General features: G+C 44.1%; 1 protein-coding gene across 1 annotated transcript in view; it reads left to right on the top strand.

Moving 5' to 3' along the window:
- The window catches only part of HELLS (helicase, lymphoid specific), a 51187-nt gene that overhangs the window by 11980 nt on the left and 22940 nt on the right, over positions 1-16267 (top strand). Inside the window, exons 9-17 of the mRNA XM_044297141.1 lie at positions 141-323; positions 1362-1505; positions 4143-4339; positions 6838-6934; positions 7044-7205; positions 8335-8486; positions 8579-8717; positions 11820-11903; positions 13125-13244. Of these exons, the coding sequence (XP_044153076.1) occupies positions 141-323; positions 1362-1505; positions 4143-4339; positions 6838-6934; positions 7044-7205; positions 8335-8486; positions 8579-8717; positions 11820-11903; positions 13125-13244 (1278 nt within the window). The remainder of the gene's footprint in view (positions 1-140; positions 324-1361; positions 1506-4142; positions 4340-6837; positions 6935-7043; positions 7206-8334; positions 8487-8578; positions 8718-11819; positions 11904-13124; positions 13245-16267) is intronic.

Here is a 16267-nt window from a genome sequence, read left to right as displayed (position 1 = left end):
GGGTAGATGTAATTAGCTTGTGTCCCCCTCTGATGTCCATATGCTCTAATAACTCACAAGTACTGATTCTTGTGTTGTGCACATGAAAAGTAATATTTGATAAACCTGTGACTTATTGTTATATATTATCTTGTCCACAGATGCTGTGGGAGAATGGTATCAATGGTATATTGGCTGATGAAATGGGTCTTGGAAAGACTGTTCAGTGCATTGCCACCATTGCCATGATGATCGAAAGAGGGGTGCCTGGTCCTTTCTTTGTTTGTGGCCCATTATCCACCCTACCCAACTGGTTGTCTGAATTTAAACGGTTTTGTCCAGAGGTAAAAATGTACTTTTGATATGGCTTTTGTAGTGCCTTGAAATGTACAAGTGGTAAGGTGAACTAATCTTGGGGCAGTTAACATTTTTAGTTGCTTCTTTATATCTTAATGCTAACATTTAGTGCTAATTATTTGTAAAGCACTGTATGGGCACATGCAATAGTGATTACTGCTTGTAAATCCAGCACTTCACCTCCCCTAAAGGAAACCTGTCATCAACTTTATGCTGACCGTACTGAGGGCAGTATGAAGTAGTGACAAATTCTTATCTCAGTGGTGTGCCACTCATGAGCTAAAAGTAATTGCTGAAAACCAACATCATAATAATCGCAGCCCAGGCCTTAAATGGTCAAATCTACCTGAGAAGAGTAATGGTTATTCAAGAATTCCTGCTCTCCCTGCCCACCTGCTGGCGACTGACAGTCTTCTACCTAGTTTTCTCCCCTTCTCTCTAGGAGAGAACTGCCAATCAGCAGATGGACGGAGAGAGCAGGAGATTATGTATAACCATGACTCGGGTAGATCTGACTCTTTAAGGCAGGCATGTTCAAACTGCGGCCCTCCAGCTGTTGCAAAACTACAACTCCCAGCATGCCTGGATAGCTTACAGCTATTAGGGCATGCTGGGAGTTGTAGTTTTGCAACAGCTGGAGGGCCGCAATTTGGACATGCCTGCTTTAAGGCCTGGGCTGCAATGATTATAATGCTGGTTGTCGGCAACCACTTTTAGCTGAGTGACATACCTCTGAGATCATCATTTTTGTCACTATTTTATGCTGCCCTCAGTGAGGTCAGCATAAAGTTGATGGGTTCCCTTAACGATTCTTGACAGTTGTCTGCTCAGTATGTGTAAATGCGCCATTACTGCTTAAGGTAGCGTTTTTGTATTTATGACCAGTGATTCATTTTGGGTGAGGGGGGGGGGGGATGGGTGTTGAGAGCTTCTGAATTGCTCCCTCCCTTATTTAAATGTATGTATTGCATGTCACTAATTCATTGACTCAAAAAGTTACTTTTTTTTTCACCAATATTCTGCAGATTCCTGTGCTTTTGTATCATGGCACTCCGCCGGAACGCCAGGTGCTGGCAAAGAGAATAAACAAACGGGAAGGAACTTTGCAAGTTTATCCTGTTGTAATTACTTCTTTTGAGATTTCAATGAGAGATCGTCATGCTTTGCAGGTATCTTTTTGTGCAAATCACTTAACCACCTCAGCCCCGCTAGCTAAAACCCCCTTCATGACCAGAGCACTTTTTACACTTCGGCACTACACTACTTTCACCGTTTATCGTTCGGTCATGCAACTTACCACCCAAATGAATTTTACCTCCTTTTCTTCTCACTAATGGAGCTTTCATTTGGTGGTATTTTATTGCTGCTGACATTTTTACTTTTTTTGAAATGTAACGATTTTTTTGCAAAAAACTTTCACTTTCAGCTGTAAAATTTTGCAAAAAAAAAAACGACATCCATATATATTTTTCGCTAAATTTATAGTTCTACATGTCTTTGATAAAAATAAAAAAAATGTTTGGGCAAAAAAAAATGGTTTGGGTAAAAGTTATAGCGTTTACAAACTATGGTACAAAAATGTGAATTTCCGCATTTTGAAGCAGCTCTGACTTTCTGAGCACCTGTCATGTTTCCTGAGGTTCTACAATGCCCAAACAGTAGAAACCCCCCACAAATGACCCCATTTCGGAAAGTAGACACCCTAAGGTATTCGCTGATGGGCATAGTGAGTTCATAGAACTTTTTATTTTTTGTCACAAGTTAGCGGAAAATGATGATGATGATTTTTTATTTTTATTTTTTTCTTACAAAGTCTCATATTCCACTAACTTGCGACAAAAAATAAAAAATTCTAGGAACTCGCCATGCCCCTCACGGAATACCTTGGGGTGTCTTCTTTCCAAAATGGGGTCACTTGTGGGGTAGTTATACTGCCCTGGCAATTTAGGGGCCCAAATGTGTGAGAAGAACTTTGCAATCGAAATGTGTAAAAAATGACCGGTGAAATCCGAAAGGTGCACTTTGGAATATGTGCCCCTTTGCCCACCTTGGCTGCAAAAAAGTGTGACACATCTGGTATCGCCGTACTCAGGAGAAGTTGGGGAATGTGTTTTGGGGTGCCATTTTACATATAACCATGCTGGGTGAGAGAAATATCTTGGCAAAAGATAACTTTTCCCTTTTTTTTTTTTTTTTTTTTTTTTTTTTTTTTTTTTATATACAAAGTTGGCATTTGACAAAGATATTTTTCTCACCCAGCATGGGTATATGTAAAATGACACCCCAAAACACATTGCCCAACTTCTCCTGAGTACGGCGATACCAGATGTGTGACACTTTTTTGCAGCCTAGATGCGCAAAGGGGCCCAAATTCCTTTTAGGAGGGCATTTTTAGACACTTGGATCCCAGACTTCTTCTCACACTTTCGGGCCCCTAAAAAGCCAGGGCAGTATAAATACCCCACATGTGACCCCACTTTGGAAAGAAGACACTCCAAGGTATTCAATCAGGGGCCTGGCGAGTTCCTAGAATTTTTTTATTTTTTTGCATAAGTTAGCGGATATTGATTTTCTTTTTGTTTTTTTTTCTTCTCACAAAGTCTCACTTTCCGCTAACTTAGGACAAAAATTTCAATCTTTCATGGACTCAATATGCCCCTCACGGAATACCTTGGGGCAGGGATGTCAAACTCGTGGCCCTCCAGCTGTTGCAAAACTACAACTCCCATCATGCCTGGGCATACTACAGCTATCAGGGAATGATGGGAGTTGTAGTTTTGCAACATCTGGAGGGCCATGAGTTTGACATCCATGCCTTGGGGTGCCTTCTTTCCGAAATGGGGTCACATGTGGGGTATTTATACTGCCCTGGCTTTTTAGGGGCCCTAAAGCGTGAGAAGAAGTCTGGAATATAAATGTCTAAAAATGTTTACGCTTTTGGATTCCGTGAGGGGTATGGTGAGTTCATGTGAGATTTTATTTTTTGACACAAGTTAGTGGAATATGAGACTTAGTAAGGAAAAAACAAAAACAAACAAAAAATTTCCGCTAACTTGTGCCAAAAAAAATGTCTGAATGGAGCCATGACAGGGGGGTGATCAATGACAGGGGGGTGATCACCCATATAGACTCCCTGATCACCCCCCTGTCATTGCTCACCCCCCTGTAAGGCTCCATTCAGACGTCCGCATGATTTTTATGGATCGGATCCACAAAACGCATGCGGACGTCTGAATGGAGCCTTACAGGGGGGTGATCAGGGAGTGTATATGGGTGATCACCCGCCTGTAAGGCTCCATTCAGACGTCCGCATGTGTTTTGCGGATCCGATCCATGGATCCGTAAAAATCATACGGACGTCTGAATGGAGCCTGACAGGGGGGGTGATCAATGACAGGGGGGTGATCAGGGGTTCATAAAGGGTTAGTAAGTGACGGGGGGGTGGGGTTTGGTGCGACTTTACTGACCTACCTGTGTCCTCTGGTGGTCGATCCTAACAAAAGGGACCACCAGAGGACCAGGTAGGAGGTATATTAGCGTCTAATATACCTTTTAGGGGTTAAAAAATTCGGATCTCCAGCCTGCCAGCGAGCGATCGCCGCTGGCAGGCTGGAGATCCACTCGCTTACCTTCCGTGCCTGTGTGCGCGCATTCACAGGAAATCCCGGCCCTCGCGAGATGACGCATATATGCGTGACTCTGCGCAGGGCTGCCACCTCCGGACCGCACATCTGCGTTAGGCGGTCCGGAGGTGGTTAAATAGTATTGTTGAAGTAGTGTTCTAATTGTGCAAATTTTGTCTACAGCATAGATCCTGGAAGTACATGATTTTGGATGAAGGGCATAGGATCAAAAACATGAACTGTCGCCTCATTAGGGAATTGAAACAGTTTAGGTCGGACAACAAGCTACTTCTCACCGGGACACCTTTACAGAACAATTTGGCAGAACTGTGGTCCCTTCTGAATTTTCTGTTACCAGATGTTTTTGATGATCTCAAAAGGTAAAACTTACAATATATCTATATCCTTATTAAACACTTCCCTTGATTTGTTGTCTGGGAATATTGTACCTGCACAATCGGCAGCAGGAGCGGTCAGTAATATGCAGTTGAGCCACCTCTGCAGCTGCTGGCATTGGAGCCTTCTCAATCCGGTCACAACCCTTTAGATTTAATAAATGACTGCAATCTCGAAGAAGAGAGCTGCCTTGTGTAGTGGTCAGATACCAATGGGTGTTGTGGCAGCTAGAAGCCTAACAATGGCTTCTGGGGGTGCCAAGTAGAGACTTCTATTAGGCTCAGAGGATCCCATATGTGGGACTAATAAACAATCATTTTATAGAAGGTTCAATATGGGAAAAGTCTGCAGTTATTGCCACTTCCATAACAAACTTCTGGTTTTTGTTCTTCCTTCAAAAAACTGAGTTAAAATATGGCAGAACAGCTGATGCCAATAAAAAATACAACTCAACCTGAAAAAAGACCTTGTATGGTTACATTGAAAAAATTAGTTATGGCTCCTGGAATCCAACAATGGAAAAATGAAGAATAAATTCCTTAGTCCTAACCTAAATAGATCAAGAGGTTAATTTATGTTCTGTTAAATCATTAAAGGGGGTTATCCGACTTTATAATTGACCTATCCTCTGCATCTGATCGGTGGGGGTGCGACAACCGGACCCCTGCTAATCTGTTTTGAGAATGCTCTGTGGGAGCTGCGGCCTTCTCACAGCTTACCCTAAGGCTCCTTTCACACCTGCGTTCAGGTGTCCGCTCGTGAGCTCCGTTTGAAGGGGCTCACAAGGGGCCCTGAACGCAGCCGTCTGGCCCTAATGCATTCTCAGTGGAGGCGGTTCCACTGAGAATGCATCCGCCTGCCAGCGCTCAGCCTCCACTCAGTGAGCGGACACCTGAACGCTGCAAGCAGCGTTCGGGTGTCTGCTCACGGAGCGGAGGCGAGCGGATCCGTTCCGACTTACAATTTTAGTCAATGGGGACGGATCCGCTTAAAGATGACACCATATGGCTCAATCTTCAAGCGGATCCGTCCCCCATTGACTTTCAATGTAAAGTCTGAACGGAGCCACCGTCTGCATTAATATGAGCGGATCCGATCGAACGCTAGTGTGAAAGTAGCCTTAGCCAGTGACATCATGACCATCAGTCACATGGCCTTGGTGAAGCTCTGACTCATTCATCCCCAGAGGATAGGTGTCTGGTTACAAAAAAGAAAACCCCTTTTCACACTACCGTATGGCTATTTCAGTGTTTTGCGGTCCGTTTTTCTTTTTTTTTTTTTTTTGGACCTGTTGACTTGAATGGAGCCACGGAATGTGATTTGCGGGCAATAATAGGATGTTCTATCTCAACAGAATGCATAACGGAGTACCTATTTTGTTTTTGTTTTTATTTTTGGTGGAACTGTTGAAATGACTGTTTTCGTATACGAAATGCAAAAAAACTAGTGTGAAAGAGGCCTAACCCTGTAAGGATGTCTAGTTTGGGGCCAGGACAGAGCTTTTTATGTACTAAGGGTTAAATATGTTGACAGATTATCTATTAAACACATTTTGGAAACATTACACATGTTCCCTATAACCACTGATGTGAAGAATTTATTTTTGACCAATATCGCAGCGTAATAAGTGTGATATTGTGAGGATGGGGCTCACCTGAGAAATATTGGCCGACTAGGCAGTCAATTATGATTCAACACACAAAAAGGAAAAGGCAAAGCCCGATTAACAATGTATATAAACTTTATTATGGTTCCCAGAAAGGGAAAATCCGATAAAATACAATAACAAACAATACAGTGGTGGATGAGACACACACAGGGTGGGAAAGGATCACAAAATGGACAAAAAATTCATGAAGAGGTCAAAAAAGATACTGAATAATTAAATACCCAAGTGGAGAACGTATTACAATGACCTTGCCAAAAACCATGAACAAGATATTGGAGCCAAATACAGTACATAAGTTTAAAGTTCTTAAAAAAATGCGTTGTACAATAAAATGAATATGGTAAATAGAAAATTACATAAATACCAGAATAGTGATCTGAAAAATCCATAAAACATATCTTTTTAGGCACTTTAAACTTATGTACTGTATTTGGCTCCAATATCTTCATGGTTTTTGGCGAGGTCACTGTAATACGTTCTCCACTTGGGTATTTATTATTCAGTATCTTGTTTTGACCTCTTCATGAGGAGTTTGTCCATTTTGTGATCCTTTCCCACCCTGTGTGTCTCTCATCCACCATTGTATTGTATTTTATTGGATTTTCCCTTTTTGGGAGCCATAATAAAGCTTATATACATTGTTAGTCGTGCTTTGCCTTCTCCTTCTTTTTGGTGCTGATGCTTGGTATGTAGGCCCAGTACGCATACTCGCCTTGTGAGTTATCCATTATTGGTGTTTAGTCAATTATGATTGTTAAAGGTTCTGCATTTATCATTGCGTCATTATATTAAAGTTAAATTCTTACACCTTAGCTTTGAGTCCTGGTTTGATATCACTGGCATATCACAGAATGCTGAAGATGTTGTGGCCATGGAAAGAGAGCAGAATGTTTTACATATGTTACACCAGGTAAAGGCAATACATATTTGTACATAAAAAAAAAAAAAAAAAAAAATTCCTATAAAAGCATGTCAATCAGCAAACCTTTTTATTCACATCTTGATTTTATTTTATACAGATTCTTACACCTTTTCTGCTGAGAAGACTGAAAAATGATGTAGCTTTAGAGGTCCCTCCAAAAAGGGAAGTTGTAGTTTATGCACCACTAACCAAAAAACAAGAGACTTTCTATACAGCCATAGTGAACCGGACCATTGAGAACATGCTGCAAAAGGATAAGGTATTGAACGCCATTGGTTTTGTATTTGTTTTTGGTGTCTAATAGCTGTGACGGTAGGAGTGGAGTAATTTGCTCACTGCACCCTTTTCGTTCTATGCAGCGATAAAAATTTCCCAATATGCATTGATCTAAGTTCAGTAGCCATGTGGGAGGTCATATCAGTGATTGGCAGCCCATCCTGTGTGTATACAGATGGCCCGCGTGGCTTCTAAGCACAGAGCAGAGATTTAAAGGAATAAACTAAGATTTACTCATCGCATCTTAATCCATGCTTTTCCCACTGTCATGCAACTTGTCAGACCAGGCAAAAAGTTTCTAAAAGACTTTAGATAAATGGTGACAGGTGTGGTTGTCTAGTCACTACTACAGGAAGCATGCTTTTCATATAATCTGTTTTTGTGAATAACATGCATTAAAGGGGTTATCCCATAATAATGATCACTGTTAATGAGTTGACAGTGATCATTTTTGTAAATATACTTTTAACAAATTCCCACCGATTTAGGATAAAATTCATCCCCACTTACCTGATTGTGACTCGGTCTCCCCTGGTTACGACTACTGCTCTTCTCCAAAAGCCCGATGGTCGCGCTTGCCCAGAAGACTCCTTTTCTCCCGGCCGGTCCGCTCGCTGTTCTGAATGCGCATGCGTGACGGTGACTTCTTCCCGGCCAGAATAGTACAGAGCTGCGAACGCGCACGCCAGCTCTGTACTATACTGGCCAGGAATAAGTCACCATTGCACATGCGCGGTGGCGTGCGCATTCAGTCCAGCACGCGGCCCGGCCGGGAGAAGACTTCAATCAAGATGAAGCCCGTCCCCAGCCAGAATCCAGGAAGTGAACGCGCGGTGGCAGCAGGTAAGTATAAAAACGCAAAGTGGGATAACCCCTTTAAGCTCTCTAGTGGCAGCTGTAGGCAACCTGCATGGTATCTTAAATCTATCTGCAGGGGATTTGTAGCTCTGTATTCTAAAACTCTCTAACCAGTATTAAGAGATAGCTGGCACAGACTGGTGTACATATGTAGATGAAAGAGAAACTGGGAGGTATCGGGCACACATTAAGCAGTGTACTAGACAAAGTCCTCTTAAGAGGTCACGGTTTGTTCTGACAAGTATTGTATGTAGTCCTCAGAAAACTTAATAATCGATCCCAAAGGAAGAGGAAGAAGGAAAAGTCGGAAAGTAGTTAATTACTATGAAAAGGACCCTCAAAATGAGATTGAACGGCTTATTATTAACATGCTTCAACAACCACAAGAAGAAGTAGAAAAAGAAACGTAGGTTTTTGTTGAAACGTGCACTGCTTCTGTAATTGGGATCCATTTTCCCACCACTCAGATTGGTGACTAATGCTGTCCTTCATCCACAGACTTGCAATAGATGTGGCCATGCCAGCGGATGCAGAGATTAACCTCAAAATGAGGAACATTATGATGCTGCTACGAAAGTGCTGTAACCATCCATATTTGATTGAATATCCACTTGATCCATTTACTCAAGACTTCAAGGTACGTTTTTTCATGATTGGTGCTTAAATCTAGGAAGTATGTTGGTAATGTTTGAGAGTTCTCCAACTTGTGCTACTATTTCAGAGCTGTGAATTGGCTGTAAAAACACAGCCAAGTTGCAGGAGTGGTGCATGTCAGTAAATGGAGAAAAAGTTGCGTACATGTGACACAATTCATCAGGTGTGGATTTTTTGCAATTGTTGCATTGCAATCTCTGCATGTCTCTTGCAGCCCTGGGACACCATAGACCAGGCATGGCCATCCTGCAGCTCTCCAGCTGTTATAAAACTACAACTCCCACCATGCCCTGCTGTAGGCTGATGGCTGTAGACTGTCTGGGCATGATGGGAGTTGTAGTTTTGCAACAGCTGGAGAGCCTCAGGTTGGCCATCCCTGCCATAGACAGTCGTTGGGTTACTGTTGCTTTGTAGTCCCAGCCTCACTGAGTTGTTAATATCTCATTTTTGAGCATTTTATGCTTTCTTGCCATCCGCCACAAAGGCTAGCATACTTGTCCTAATTTGTTTTAGGCCTCATGCACACTTTTTTTTTTTTTTTCACGGTCCGCAAAAACGGGGTCCGTGGGTCCGTGATCCGTGACCGTTTTTTCGTCCGTGGGTCTTCCTTGATTTTTGGAGGATCCACGGACATGAAGAAAAGTCGTTTTGGTGTCCGCCTGGCCGTGCGGAGCCAAACGGATCCGTCCTGAATGCAAGTCAATGGGGACGGATCCGTTTGACACAATATGGTGCCATTTCAAACGGATCCGTCCCCGTTGACTTTCAATGTAAAGTCTGGAGTTTTTATACCATCGTATTGGAGTTTTCTCCAATCCGATGGTATATTTTAACTTGAAGCGTCCCCATCACCATGGGAACGCCTCTGTTAGAATATACTGTCGGATATGAGCTACTTCGTGAACCTCAGATCCGACAGTATATTCTAACACAGAGGCGTTCCCATGGTGATGGGGACGCTTCAGGTTAGAATACACTACAAACTTTGTACAAGACTGCCCCCTGCTGCCTGGCAGCACCTGATCTCTTACAGGGGGATATGATAGCCCAATTAACCCCTTCAGGTGCGGCACCTAAAGGGGTTAATTGTACTATCATATTCCCCTGTAAGATCAGGGCTGCCAGGCAGCAGGGGGCAGAGCCCCCCCCCCCTCCCCAGTTTGAATATCGTTGGTGGCACAGTGTGCGCCCCCCCATCGGGCCCCCCCTTCCCAGTTTGAATATCGTTGGTGGCACAGTGTGCGCCCCCCATCGGGCCCCCCCTTCCTCCCTCTATTGTATTAAATCGTTAGTGGCACAGTGTGCCAACCACCATCAGCCCCCCCCCCCCCCTCCCTCTATAGCAGTAACAACATTGGTGGCAGTGTGCGGCCTCCCATCATTGGTGGCAGCGGAGTTCCGATCGGAGTCCCAGTTTAATCGCTGGGGCTCCGATCGGTAACCATGGCAACCAGTCCTGGTTGCCATGGTTACTTAGCAATAGTACAACAGTAGAAGATTCATACTTACCTGCTTGCTGCTGCGATGTCTGTGAACGGCCGGGAGCTCCACCTACTGGTAAGTGAAAGGTCTGTGCGGCGCATTGCTAAAGAACTGTCACTTACCAGTAGGAGGAGCTCCCAGCCGGTCACAGACATCGCAGCAGCAAGCAGGTAAGTATGAATCTTATACTGTTGTACTATTGCTAAGTAACCATGGCAACCAGGGCTGCAGTAGCTTCCTGGTTGCCATGGTTACCGATCGGAGCCCCAGCGATTAAACTGGGACTCCGATCGGAACTCCGCTGCCACCAATGATGGGGGGGGGGAGGCCGCACACTGCCACCAATGTTGTTACTGCTATAGAGGGCGGGGGGGCCGATGGTGGTTGGCACACTGTGCCACCAACGATTTCTAACAATAGAGGGAGGGGGGGCGATGGTGGGCGCACACTGTGCCACCAACGATTTCTAACAGAGGGAGGAAGGGGGGGCCCGATGGGGGGGCACACTGTGCCACCAACGATATTCAAACTGGGGAGGGAGGGGGGGGGGGGGGGTCTGCCCCCTGCTGCCTGGCAGCCCTGATCTCTTACAGGGGAATATGATAGTACAATTAACCACTTTAGGTGCCGCACCTGAAGGGGTTAATTGTGCTATCATATCCCCCTGTAAGAGATCGGTGGCTGCCAGGCAGCAGGGGGCAGTCTTGTACAAAGTTTGCAGTGTATTCTAACTAGAAGCGTCCCCATCACCATGGGAACGCTTCTGTGTTAGAATATACTGTCGGAAATGAGTTTTCACAAAGTGAAAACTTAGATCAGAAAATGCTTTTATGCAGACGGATCTTCGGATCCGTCTGTATGAAAGCAACCTACGGCCACGGATCACGGACACGGATGCCAATCTTGTGTGCATCCGGTTTCTTTCACGGACCCATTGACTTGAATGGGTCCGTGAACCATTGTCCGTCAAAAAAATAGGACAGGTCATATTTTTTTGACGGACAGGATACACGGATCACTGCCTCGGCTGCAAAACGGTGCATTTTCCTTTTTTTTTTTTTTTTTTTTTTTTTCTTTTTTTTTCCACGGACCCATTGAAAGTCAATGGGTCCGCGAAAAAAACGGCACAACGGCCACGGATGCACACAACGGTCGTGTGCATGAGGCCTTACTTGGGTAAATGTACAGATGTAATGCCAAAACATAGAATGCGTCGGCAGATAACCATATGGCCCATCTAGTCTGCCCAATATACTGAATACTATGAATAGCCCCATCTTATATGAAGGATGGCCTTATGCCTATCCCATGCATGCTTAAACTCCTTCACTGTATTTGCAGCTACCACTTCTGCAGGAAGGCTATTCCATGTGTCCACTACACTCAGTAAAGTAATACTTCCTGATATTACTTTTAAATGTGTGGCTAAAGTAACATGAATGCTATAGAACAGTCTCTCAGAAATGCATGTTCATAGTGTTTTATATAATACTTTCCTCAGACAAACTGTAACGTCTTAACAATGAGACAAAGTTTATCTTCCATACCTAGTGGTTGGACGATGTACAGATGCTTTAATGTGGTTTGTCTTGTTTTACCCCAGATAGATCAAGAACTGATTAACAGTTCAGGAAAATTTTTGGTCCTAGATCGTATGCTGCCAGAGCTAAAGAAAAGGGGACACAAGGTAAAAATTAAAAAAAATTATTAAATTAGACTACTAGTGATTAAGTGCAGACTGTAGTACTGACAAAATTGTCCTTTTCTCTGCTGTCAGATGTTTAATTGCTGTAACTTAAAGGGACCCAAGAAAAAATGCACTGTAACCTGCAGGGAAGTGAGAAGATTCTGTATAACCTAACTTTTATTTAAATTCCTGCTCATTCTGGGCTGTGAAGCGAAGGTGGTCCTATCAGTGATTGACAGGACCACCACCTCAGAGGGTAGGCTGTCAATCACCGATCACAATCCTTGACTTTGAAGCCCAGAATGAGCAGGAATTTAAATGAATAAAATAGGTTTTACTGAATCTTTTTCCACAAAACCTATATATCAATCTGCTCAGCTCCTCATGCTCTGTATGAGTACTCAGTAGCTCAAACACTGTTCAGCATGACTTTTTCAGTGTTAACATTTTAGAGTAAAAGCATGACAGATTCAGAACAAAATAAACCCAAACTGAGTCTTAGTGATTTGATTGTTCCTATGATTGTGGCTCTACTGTACTAGATCCCTGATTAGATGGGAACTGATTAACATAAATTACTATGATGCAGTCAGTTTGGGTCAGAAAAGCTGTGGTTGGTCCAGGAGATGCAGTCAACACATAATCTATTTCCCCTGACAGATCACTGTGTCAATCTCTGTTGCCACCCAGTTTGCTCTTAACCCTCCCATCAGTGCCCTGACTATACAGCAGTTTGCAGCAGACCAGTCTGCAAAGCTTCTGTATATTTACAGCTTTGACCCACCCACACCTTCTGGATTGCAGGGGCCCTGCTTTAAGTGGAGGCCAGGTACTGCTGTAACAGCCAGTGATCTGGTTTATGACAGGCATGAAACCATGTAAATGAGGGCTGGCTAACCTGTTGCTCTCCAGCTGTTTTAAAACTACAATTTCCACCATGCACTGCTGTAGGCTGATAGCTGTAGGCTGTCTGGGCATGCTGGGAGTTGTAGTTTTGCAACAGCTGGAGGGCCACACATTGGCCAGCCCTGATGTAAATGAATGATTGCATGATCCCTGAGCCTGCAGCTATTAATGGACATGATTCATTTGAGGGTTAATGTTTTGGGTAAATATTTAGTGAGCAATCTGTGAAAATATACCTTGAAAAAGTTATTTTTATTCATGTTGCTGACAATTTTCCCCTTAACATGTACAAAATTTATTTTTTTGTTTTTTTAGGTCTTGATTTTTTCACAGATGACCATGATGTTGGATATATTAATGGACTATTGCTACTACAGAAAGCTTTCGTTCTGCAGGTTGGATGGATCAATGTCCTATTTAGAAAGAGAAGAAAATGTAAGTTTTTTTGTTTTTGTCCCTTGTGGTTTGTCACCAGTCTACATTTAAATGCAATAAAGGTTTCCCACATCAGAAAGCTACTGCCACACTACAGGGCTGACTTATTAAGGCTTCTATACCACAAACATAGTACTAAAAAGTCTCATGATGCATGCCGTATTTTCACCATAATTTACAACTTTTTAAGCTTCTCGTCCTATTTCAAAAACTGCTGAGAAATGGGGGCATGGTTTAGTGGGAGGGGACAGCCCCCTCCTCTCCCAACCCAACAGGTTTATTTAACCGCCTCACGCAGGATTGCGTTCCAGAGGCGGTTGTTTTGTTCCTCGACGCCACATCTCACGAGACGCAAGATTTCGCTCACAGCCGGCAAAAGTTAGAGGACAAGTTCGTCAGCCTGCCAGCCAATGATCATCGCTGGCAGACTGATTTTCAAAAAAATGAATCGCAAGCCATCTAACACCTTTTATTTATAAATATAAGGTGTTAAATGGCTTCTGTGCTCCTCTGCTGGTCCTTTTCGTTGGTTGGTTTCAGCAGAGAACAGATCAGTGAGTACACATCAACACTAGGGATCGACCGATTATCGGATTTACCGATATTATCGGCCGATATTCAGGATTTTGAACACTATCGGTATCGGCATTTATTTTGCCGATATTCCGATAGTGTATGGGGAACACAGATCGCGCTGCTGACAGCGCTCTCCGTGTTCCCTCAGCAGCACAGGGGAGAAGGAGCAGTGTCTCCTCCCCCTGTGCTGCCGCTGCCGCCAATGTAAGGACAGGGGACAGGAGGAGGGGAGGAGCTATAGCCACTGCGCCACCAATGGAGATTAATCTATCATTCATATATATACAGGAGGCGGGAGCTGCAGGATCACATAGCCGGCTCCCGACCTCTATGAGCTGTAGCTGCGATCTGCGGTAGTTAACTCCTCAGGTGCCGCGGATCGCAGCTACTGCTCATAGAGGTCGGGAGCCGGCTATGTGATCCTGCAGCCAGCTCCCGCCTCCTGCATATGAATAAATGTGGGATTAAGCTTCATTGGTGGCGCAGTGCGCCCCCCAGTATCAGACATTGGTGGCGCAGTGCGCCCCCCCCCCCCCCCCCAAAAGGATTCCCTCTTGCCTGCTCCTCCGATCGGTTACCATGGCAGCCAGGACGCTATTGAAGCCCTAGCTGCCATGATAAGCTCCATGCTGCTGTGTGCACAAAGCACAGAGCAGCAGGGACAATGTGAGCTCCTATTCACCCTGATAGATCTCTATCAGGGTGAAAAGGACAAGGGTTCTAGTCCCTAAGGGGGCTAAAAGTTAGTAAAAAAAAAAAAAAAGTTACAAAAAAAATAATAAAAACACCAAAATATTAAATATAAATGAAAAAGAAAGATTTACAAAAAAAATAAATACACATTAACAATAAACATTAATTTTCAGCAGATTTGTGGGAATTTTTTTTTTTTTCAAAAATGAAAATTCCCAGAATATCGGTATAAATTATCGGCTATCGGCCTGAAAGTTCACAAATTATCGGTATCTGCCCTAAAAAATCAATATCGGTCGATCCCTAATCAACACCACACAGCCCCAGATCACCCCAATTAACCCCTTGATCGCCCCTGTCAATCACCTAGTGAAAGGGAAAAAAAGTTATTAGTGTAAACTCACTTTTTTTTTTTTTTTTTTTTTTTTTTTTTCCCTCCCCACTGGTATTGACTGTCAGGTTTAGGATAGTTTAGGCCCCTTTGTTAGGCAGTTGGCGTTGGTTAGCGCCCAGCCCACTGCACCGCAGTCACTGATTAGCATATCGCTAATCAGCATTTGTACTTTTATAGTATCTGTAAGTGATCAGAACTGATCAGTCAGATCTATAATAGTAGTAGTGTCACCTTGGTTCGCCCTCCACCCAAAACGCAGTGTTTGCCCGATCAGGCCTGATTGGTCGCCCACACGTGCGTTCACCCACGCCCGCCCTGCCGCAGTAACAAAAAAATATATTTGATCACTGCACAAGCGCTGCGGCGATAAAAAACTTTTTTTTTTTTTTTTTTTTTTTCTCTCTCTCCCTCAGCGGCTTCCGGTACTTCGCTAGCCTCCCATTTGTAAGACAGGCTTGCTTTTTTTTTTTTTTTTTTCCTTGGGTGGTCTCAGGGAATACCCCTAAATTTAGTTGACCAAATGGCAAATAAGGGATATTCTTCTGAAGAGGCCTACAGGCTTCTGACCCAGTCGGATGAGGAGTGGGAAACCTCATCTGACAAATCCAGGGTCAGAATATGAACCTGTAGAAAGCAGCGGCAGTCTGACCCAAAGTTCGGACGAGGAGGTTGAGGTCCCCGATACCACCAGGCGTACCCGGCCCTGTGTTGCTAGACCACAGGTTACGCAGGATCTGCTTCAAGGGCAGCAGAGTGGGGCTGGCGCTGTCGGATAACGTGGTGAGGCATACACCAGCAGCACAGCCCATCCTGGACCTAGTACCAGCACTGCCAGAAAAACATGGTGAAGTGGCTAGCACCAGAAGGGCAGTTGAAGCTGGTACGGTGGCACGTGCAGTAGTTTCCCCTGTAGCAGCCACTGCACAGACAGGCCTGTAGAGTCCCTGAGGTGCTGGCAAACCCTGATTGGCAGCCCCCAACTTCAGCCGCACCATTAGTTCCCCCTTTCACCGCCCAGTCGAGTTCAGGTTGAGACAGCTCAGATCGGTTTGGCACTGGGGTATGCCACTCAATTTATAGCTGCCAACCCGGGAAGCTTTTATGCCCAGTCTTTATGGTGGAAACCCATCCAAGTTTCCGAATTTTTAAAAATTTTCTAGGCTTTCTCTTCAACATGGGTCTAAACAAAAAGCATGAATTGCGGTCATATTGGTCCACAAACCCAATTCATCACATGCCCATGTTCTCTGCTGCCATGTCCAGGACATGATTTGAGACCATCCTGTGTTTCCTGCACTTTAGCGACAACAGCACCTCTCATCCCAGAAGCCACCCAGCTTTTGCCCGTCTCCACAAAATT

The sequence above is a fragment of the Bufo gargarizans genome, chromosome 6 (genome assembly GCF_014858855.1).
Source record: "Bufo gargarizans isolate SCDJY-AF-19 chromosome 6, ASM1485885v1, whole genome shotgun sequence".
In the NCBI taxonomy this organism is placed as follows: domain Eukaryota; kingdom Metazoa; phylum Chordata; class Amphibia; order Anura; family Bufonidae; genus Bufo; species Bufo gargarizans.
Note: the sequence above shows the minus strand (reverse complement) of the source record. Positions and strands in the feature narration are given on the sequence as shown.